Genomic DNA, 9,534 nt, shown 5'->3' with positions numbered 1-9,534 from the left:
AACCTTGTCATTATTAATGTGAGGTTCAAAGAAATTCCTGATTTCCGTTTGAGTTCTCAGCTCCGTACTGGACGTAAGTATAAAGTAATCTACTCAGACAATCTCTTGTTTAAAGCGTTCAGTCGGCTAACAATTCCGATTGACGAAGTAATCTGGAATCGAACGGAATCGATTCAGGTTAATCAACTGTCGGAAGGGTTGCAAGGGTGCGTTAGACAACCGAACCGTGGCTCTCGAGATTGTACGCAGGGGTCGTACGGCGCTTGTAACCAGGGCTGCACACGGGGATGGGTAATGGTGGCTCCTATCAGTTCTGTACACTCTCTCGCTATGCGACCGCCCCCGAAAAGCCCGTCGCGAGCAACGATACTCCTAGTGAGTTACGCCGATGGTACCTGAAACTGCGGCCACCGACCACTTTGCATATTGGATCGTTCGATGGACATGCCTGGATCTCCCCTCGAAATCCCGATATTTCTCTCAGATCTCTCACCCATCTGAAGATTTTTATTTCTCACTGTATCTATTCATAAACATGCACAACTTGCAACGAGAAATTCCTTACACAATTATTATATATGTGGGGCTTAAATAAATTAAGATAGGAATAAGGATGTTTATATAAATTAAGATAGGAATAAGGATGTTTATATAAATTAAGACAGGAATAAGGATGTTTATGTTATGTGAATTAAGGATGTTTGTAACGTAAGATCGGGGCAATTGGGATGTGAATGATTTGTTTTCACAAAAACCTTCCAATCCCACATATATCTAACTTTACTTTACTCTGTGAACCATAATTTTTCAGAATCGATAATGCAGTACATGACATTTATAAATGCTATCACTGTTGAAATAAATAAAATGAATACACAGACCGTTTTAATCGTAGTATTTTATTAATCGACACGACAACAGAAGTCTAGAAACGTGTTTTTGGATATGTTAACCGTAATGGTACAGCTGGAATATGAGGTCTCGTGGACTGGTTCGCGTCGAGCCTTCGGAGTCTTACCGTCCTCCTTTCTCCAGCACTCCTTCGACCCACCGGTCCCTCCCACGGCTCTTAGACCGTGCTACCTCCTTTCGACTCCTCGCAGCCGGATCGAGGAATCATTCTCGATGGAACCGAGGATAATGTTTATGGGATATAATGATAAGGAATGCCGGCCAGCCCGGTTCACCCTTTTCCTTCGGCGTGCATCCTTCCAGCCGGCGAGTTCACGATTCAGTACGCTGCTCGCGAAACGGTATACGAGGGGCAGTCATCGATTCTGTTTTACTAGGAAACTTCGCTGCCGATTAAATCACCGTGTAATGCGATCCACTTAACTTATCTTGAGTACTGAAGAAGTGGAAGTATAATGACTGCTGCAGCGGTGAATGTTAATGACCGTGACTAGTTGTTAAGATAGGTGTATGAACTACGTAGTCGAGAGGCCTAAGGCTCCGAGAAATGACTCTCTGCCTGTTTGTATAAGAGCCGTAATATCCTCGAGTTAATTATACCTCACGTATAATGGCACGAAATATGTATATTGTAAAAAATACTTATGTTCCTAGTTAATAAAATTACGACTATAAAGTATGTACTTCCTCCGTCAGCTTTGATTTGCGATTTTTTTACAGCTCGTTTGTAACGGCACAAAATATTTAAAACGACTCTTTGCTAACCAGCGAAATTGAGTTTATAAAATAATTCCTCTATCGGCTTTAAAGTTTAAACTCCAATCATAATTTAACGAGGTCCGATTTGATCAAGCAGAAAAGAATTGCTCCGGCAGAATCGTGGCTCTGCCGGTCTAGGGGAACGGCGACCTTGACAAAGTGGCGAACTCGCTTCTATTCATCTGGTCCCTTGCGCCCGCGGCGTGGAAAGAGGAAGAAGGTAACCTTGACTGGGAGTGCGACCAGTTAAAGGGCCGTTCAAGGTCTATCAGACGACGCGACGCTAAGTTCCCCGTCGTCGTCTGGCCGGTTGTTACGCTCCGCCAAGTGGACGACGGATGGAACCAGCCAGAACGGATCCTTTTTCCGTTCCCCGGTGCGCAAACACCGTTTTACCTCGAATAACGAGCACGATGCTGCCGCCTCTTCTGCTATTCTTTTTCCTCCTCTTAATTATCGGCAACCTTCGGAAATCGATTTCCCTGCGCTTTGTTTCTGCGACAGGACGCTCCGGTGCTTTCGGTAAAATGTTCGTCGTTGAGAAAACAATTAATGAAAATTATGAAATCCACTAACAATCAGTATACAATTTTTCTTTGCAATCACAAACGAAAATCTCGTGAACCTTGTTTGCTTTGAAAAGATCGTCGCATGAAAATTGGAATAATCGAAAACGTTGCATGTGAATTTCACAAAAATTTATAAAGGAATTTTCGTTTGTCCCAATCGACACGGGATTTCGTCGGGGGGAAAAAAAGAGCGGCAGCCTGTCAGACATCAAAGTGAAAGCGAATGATGGAGGACGTTTTGCGAAGGCTAAATTTTTTATAGGTTTCGTCACACTTTCATCGGGAAGCGAGGGCCTGTCGTCGCTTTCTCCACCCACGGCGGCGCTATTCCTCCCTTCGATGAAGCGAAGTGCTCGTGACGGGTGCCACTGTGCGCCCGATCGAACCGCTTTTCCTCCGCCGGGACGAAAATTGGGTTGCGCCTTTTTCCAGTTCTGTCGTTAACACGCCACTCTTTGATAGCCGCGTGTCTCTCGATAATAAACATTCGCCGAAGTATTAGGTTGGGGAATAAGTTCATAGCGTTTTTATAATTTCTTTAATTTTACAACGATTTGTTTGCTGTTTGGCAACGGGTAAGTATTCATTCGATAGAACTCTTTCTGCTCTACAAAACTATGTTAATTGTATTTTTGAGTTATTTAATTTTTTATTAGTTTTCAGGCTTAGAAATGGAATACCCAGGAGGCAAAAATCAACATTTTCGACACCTGCTCTTCTTTGCTTTTCATCGAGGTCAAAAAGCTGCCGAAGCAGCCCGGGACATTTGCGACGTGTATGGAGAAGGTGTCATAGGCGAGTCTACAGCACGGAAATGGTTTGCAAAGTTAAAAAATGGCGACTTTAACGTCGAGGACTCGTCCCGCAGCGGAAGGCCTTCTGAATTCGATGAAGAACGTCTCAAATCACTTTTGAAGGAGAACGGTCGCCAAACCAGTCGTGAATTGGCGGAAAAAATGAACTGCGATCATAAAACGATTCTATAATTGATTAACTTATTGATATAATTATTGTTTTTTGTTTAAATAAAAGTCTTCGGTAAAAACGCTACGAACTTATTTCCCAACCCAATACATCCAACCACTGCGATATTCAGCTTTTGATATTCTGTATATTATTGTGCGTCATGCAGATTCCATCAGCTTTTCGCATTTTTTATTTTGTAAAAAATGTTCACACCTTCTAACAAAATAAAAATCTAACTTATAATCGTTTTGCTTGGAGCCTCCAAGGTATTGGAAATAATTTCGTCTTTCGTCGAATTTCGTTCGCCGGAGCGGTGGTTGGGATGGAACAAGCAGAAGAAGAATAAAAGGCAGACAACCACAGGATCCAATCCTGCCTGTGCGTCATCGAGTCGGCTCGCGGGCTTAAACTCCTGCTGTTCGTGTTACGTAACCGAGAGCCCGTGACCTCGATCCCGAGGATAGCAGCGAGCGAGTAGAACCAGACGGCACAGTCAGCCTCCCACAGACAAAACAACCACCTTCGGGCACGACCGCGACCTTTTTGCCGGCTCCTGGTACAGTCGCTCGAACAAGGCATCAGAAACTCGTCGAGCAACGAATGTATTTCCACGATACAATTTGAAAAATACATTAATTTTCATGAATTTCCTGTATATTTTCTTTTCCTGGTTTGAGATTTTTCATTTTAAAAATGATATGAAATTCATGAGTCATTCTGTTTGGAATAAAAATCGCGTAGATGGTCAAAAATAAGAATCCCGTACGATATACACCGCAGATATCTTTTACGAACAAAGAGAGGAGATAATTTTTTTAGTGGATTAAGTTCTTACGTATCTGTTTCTGTAAAAAAAAGTAAAAATGCGAACAGGACGAGGCTGGGCGTTGAACGCCCGTAAATAAGAGTTTCCCTCGCGAGCACGAGAAGCTAATGGAGGCTGATTGTGAATTATGGCAGGCTCAGCGAGTGCTCCGCATAGTTTACAGCAGGCGAGGCCAGGCGACGAAACGGCGAGTGATTGTAAATTATTGGCAGTTTCGAGCGACTTTGTCAACCAAACGAGGCGACGCTCGATTATTGTTAAAACAATCAAATGTACGATCTTATAATTAGAAATCGAATAAGTTTTACACAGATATCTGTAGACGCTACAGTCTTATTATCAGTTTATAACATTTCCCACTCATTTGATTAGAGTATCTCTGACAGCTCTAATGCAAGAGCAGCAACTCACAAGTTCTAAACAAGATCAGTGCCAAAAATCTGCAGATCAACAAGCTTATATTTAGTTTAGAACACTTTTCAATCACTTTGTTATTATAGCAACTCTGACAGGCCTAAGATCAATGCCACAGCGACGACTCTAGAAGTTCTAAACGAGATCAGTGCCAAAAATCTGCAGATCAACAATCTTATGTTTAGTTTAGAACACTTCTCATTCATTTTATTATAGTAACTCTGACAATTTTAACAGACCAATGCCATAACACCAGCTCTACAAATTCTAACCGAGATCAGTGCCAAAACTCTGAAGACACAAACTTATATTTAGCATACGTCCCATTCATTTTATTATATCAAGCAAAATGTTGGATGCGACGAAATGAATTTTACTGAAAACAGATGATCGCTTTTAGAGCTCAGACAGAGGGTGAAAGGCTAGGATGCGGGCGTTTTTATTGCGAGCTCCTCGAAAACGCGTAACGTTGCCCGCGACCATAAGTGCGCGACTCGCGAAACGATCCGGCCGAGTAATCTTCTTTAATGCGAATCGCCGGCGGACGTGACGCGAACAATGGAACCCGATCCGTCGAATCGAATCTTTCATCGCTTCGCCAGGATCGGCAATCGAACTTATTGTGTGAGAGAAAGGCACTGGTGATTAAGCCTCAGTCCCCCGCTGCCCTAATTAATCTTATAAAAGATTCAGGTAAATCATTGTGCGGCAGAATGTGACTATCTTCATAAGTTCATGTGCGAAGCATATGACATTGAACAGAAATTATCGCTTCGAGTATCTGAATATCAAATGAAATATGAGAAGTAATATACATTTGCATTCTGCAAGTCTGATCAATAAAACAATGCGAAATACGACATCCATTTGTTAAATAAATAAAAATGATACTTGGTAAATTTAAAATACTGAACGCTCGATGTTCACTCGATTGAATTTAAAGAAAGGATACGTAGCAGCATTTGTCTTGTTATCGAGGCAGGTGTTCGACCACTGACATGGTTCGGCGATCAGTGTCCGCTTATCAATCGACGGTTATCGATTAAACCGCGGGCCTTCGGCCCGGGTACACGTGACGCGGTAAACGCGTGAATAATCGTGGAAAAGATGGTGATCGATAGCGCGGAGTCGCGTGATGAATGCACGATTCCACGCGTCCCGGCCGTCTGTCAACAGTTTGAATAACTCAATCCGTTAAGGTGTACCGATCCATCAGACCCGAACGCGGTTATGATTCACGGTCAACTTGCCGCGGTGCAGAATACACTTCTTGGATCGAGTATTTATCAATCTGAAGAGAAATTGAGATCTTCCGCAGTTTTCAGAAGGAATCCCAAGCATGTTGCTCGGTCCGATGTTAAATGTTCTAATTATAGAATCGAACGTTTCTACGGCCGTCTGTTTAAAACTCATTCATCTACGTGAATGAAAAACTTCGAATCAATCGACCGAGTTCGAAGCTCGTACTTACCGTTTCAATAACGTCGGCAAGTTCTGGCAACGATATTTCTTCATATCCGAAGTTGCCCAAAAAAGGCGAAAGATGATTGATTGCCCATGACGCAACAGGCGTCCAGAAAATTATTAAGGAGGATGTTGCAAAAGCAAAACGAATTTCAGGCAGTGGGCGACGGGTGAAAGCGTAGCAGGTGCGTCGAAAAATCGCTGGCTGAGCAGGTAGGCAGATGATATCGGCTCGGTGTAGATCCGATCGGGACGAGCAACAAAGAGGAGAAAGTTCGGTTCAGGGGTGAACGAACTGGTTTTTCGTACACGAGTTTTCGGGTGCACGCAACCGCGTGCAATAATGCACCGTGTTTCCTGCCGTCCTCCTTCATCTCTTTTTGTTCTTTCCCATCGCTTCCTCTTCGATCCTCGAGGAATCAGAGTGTGACGCGTCCGGTCGCAATTAATGGCGAAACGTAAAATGGTTAATTATTACCATTATACCAAGACTTCCTCGTTTCTTGCGAATGATTCATCATTATTGAACCAGACATCGTGCTTAGTTAAGCATAATTTCAACATATTATAGAATTATCTATTTCTTAATTCCTATCTATTCTAATTCATATCTATTTATTTATTATTATAGTATTTGACAAATGATCATTGTTTCTTCGAAACAAATGTCGAATCTACATTTCACCAATGAAAGCACTCCTCACTTTACTCAATAGTTCATTTTTCAGAATATAAAACACGACGCGTTAACGAACTGACAATAAACGTAGAAGGCAATACGTGTTTGCGTCCGCCTGTGTGGCTCGTGTCACTTCGCACTGACAAGGATGACTGGCGTTTAAGACTTTAAAAACCGCGAGTGTTCTTTTCGGAACGAGGTGACAGCTGCGTCCGGCAGAAGGTGTTCGCAAACGCTCGGTGCGGTCGGCTACGATGTTGAGAGGATCGCGAATCGCGTAGTGCAGGTGCGGCCGCAATGCAGCCGGGCCGTAGCACATGCCATTAACGTGCAGACCGCATCCATGGCGATCCCATTCCCCCGTGCCAAACGACAATGCACACAGACCCCTACAATATCGCGGAATACCTTCTATAATGCAACGACCGTTTGCCAGGGGAGACCCAATCGGCTCTGGGATTATGAAAGTACAATGATTCCCTTTAACAGGTTCTATGCGTTTGTCCATTTAAAATTTTTCTTCAAATTCTTGTTCACATGCGATCTCGCATGAGTTAAGAATATCTATATAGCCCTTTGTACTCGAGCGGTGCCGCTATGGCGCCCGGCACGAAAACTAATTGCAAATTGTAATATTTAACAGATTTTGTTGTATTCAATAAAAATGAAAAAATTGGTAAAATTTTATTATTTATATACGTTTTTTTGGGTATAAAATGATTTAAAGTACACCAATATACCTCACTTTGCGTCGTGGTTACATTCCAAAAAAACACGACGCAAATTGAAACGACGCAAAGCGAGGTATTGGTGTACCTCTAAAGTTCTTCTCTAAATAGCCGTTGCTGGTTCGCCCGAGCGCAAGAGGCCTCGAGTGCAAAAGGGCTAGATTTTACGCAAATTGTACCAAGTCTTGTATAGAAAGAATCCAATGAAATTACAACGACGATTCTCTCTAACAAGTTTCATGTGTTTGTTCGTTTAATCCAATGAAATTATGAACACGTTGAAAATCGCTTCATTGACTCCCGTTCGTCTCAACTAACTCAAGCGATGGTAAATCTGGGCGAGTGCGAAAGTATCGCCGTTCACTTTTCTCGGATTTATCGGGGAAAATCGGTGGAAAGCGACTTCGAACGATGGTAGATTCGTCTTAATTCGTGTAGGAAGGCGGTCGATCCTCGTTGTGGGGATTACCCGTCGCGGAAAAGCTCTGGCAAATTTATCGTCGAAGACTTCGTTAGCGAGCCGGTGCAAATGAAAACTTATGCCAACGCCGGGAATCCTTGCGCTATTGCGCCGGGGTTACGATCATCGGACCCTCCTTCTCTCTCCGAGGTTTAAATTGCTTTCCGCGCTGATTTATCGGCGCCCTACCGGATACCGCCGGCTCTAAATCAATTTTACCCGGCCTGCTTTCAAACCGGTGTCTCAGATCGATCTTCTCGCTAAGTGATCCACCACTCTGATCTCACTATTAGAAACGGCACTGTTCTTGCAGTTTCACTCGTTCTTTTCCCAGTTTCAAATTAAATTAATGCGAGTGAATAAAAAGGATAATAAATTGTATAAGAACGATTTATCCTTGAGAGGCCATCCAGAAGTTATTGACGGGGATAAGGGAAATAGTGAAGGCGGAATGTCATCGAGATCGGAGTAATTCGCGAAACACGGGTCCCATCGAGACGGAATAAGAGCCGGTAAATCAGAAAAGTTCCGGGAAAGCCGCGGTAGTCAGAGTGAAATTATATTTACCCCTGGACCGCAGGGGATATATTATTATTTTCGACGAGGCACTTGCTAGGATTCCGTGGATACCGAATCCGTACTTATTCACTGGGGATGGAAATTCGTGATTCGATACCTATTTTTCTCATATCTCGGGTTTCGTTCGATCATCATCCCGTGCAACCGTTTTCATGAAAGTTATTAGAGAAACAAGATTTATTATCATCCCCTTTACGCATACTTTAGGTAGAATTAATAACGCGAAAATACGGAATGATCTCCCATTCTTTAATGAAGCTTTTAATAACTGGTTCATTTTTAATTGAAATTCTTGAGTAAATTTTGAGCGGTAGTGTACACCGGCCTTGGTGGCTGTGTTAATTACTCGGCTCGTCGGTATTGAGATTAATGACATCGGTACGAATTTTATGCGAGGATGGGTTTATTGGTTACGTCGGTGTGCTCGTGAGCACGGTCGGTGTTAATTGGTACAGACGATCCGGAGCGGGCGTTGCCATTCGGTTAACCAAAGCTTCGCGTTCGCCTCTAGACGGGATCAGAGATTGCTGCCCACGAATCCGCCGATCGAGCCATCTGTTCATCCTTTGATTGACCGTTGTCTCAATCCACTTGTTCATCGTATCGCCGTATATTCCATCTAAACCGTCACATCTGCAATTCAGAAACAGACAAACGAATTCGGAATTTTTTAAAGCAATTAAACAGACACAGACACTAAAATATTTTTCAATACACGGTCTTTGTATGTATTTAATGTAAGCTGGAAATTGGTGCATCAAATAAAGATTGGTGAGATCGTTTTAAGTGGCTGGAATCGAATCGGTGAACCAGACGAAAGGAATCGTCTGGAGGATTCTTTTGTGTACGAGAGAGAAGTGTAACGTTACTCCGTGTTACGAGCACTCGGCCAATCAGGATTACGTTACACAGTTTTATTGGTTTATATCGAGTGGCTCCGACGCGGAAGACTTTCTTTCTGCTTGTTACCCATTTGCGGTAAGTAATTTCGTTTCGTGTTACTACGTGTCCGATCCGTATCGGTCGCGAACTACTTTAAGGGAGTTTACGGCGAGAATCGATTGAACTCCTGAACTGATTCCACCCGCAATCCTTCTGTCGACGCCTCGATACTTGGACGATTTTATCAGCTTCGGCCAAAATAAAATACCACAGCTCATCTTGACGTAATTATAAAT

General features: G+C 43.0%; 1 protein-coding gene across 1 annotated transcript in view; it reads right to left on the bottom strand.

The window, feature by feature from the left end:
• Positions 1 to 7,416: 7,416 nt before the first annotated feature.
• LOC113465023 (uncharacterized) overlaps positions 7,417 to 9,534 on the bottom strand; it is a 7,561-nt gene continuing 5,443 nt past the window's right edge. Inside the window, exon 2 of the mRNA XM_026818239.1 lies at positions 7,417 to 8,989. Within this exon, the coding sequence (XP_026674040.1) occupies positions 8,767 to 8,989 (223 nt within the window). The 3' untranslated portion in view covers positions 7,417 to 8,766. The remainder of the gene's footprint in view (positions 8,990 to 9,534) is intronic.

Source organism: Ceratina calcarata, unplaced genomic scaffold (assembly GCF_001652005.2).
Source record: "Ceratina calcarata isolate Rehan_Ccalc_2016 unplaced genomic scaffold, ASM165200v1 scaffold78.2, whole genome shotgun sequence".
Classification (NCBI taxonomy): Eukaryota; Metazoa; Arthropoda; class Insecta; order Hymenoptera; family Apidae; genus Ceratina; species Ceratina calcarata.
The sequence above is the reverse complement of the archived record's forward strand: the minus strand, read 5'-3'. Positions and strand labels throughout refer to the sequence as shown.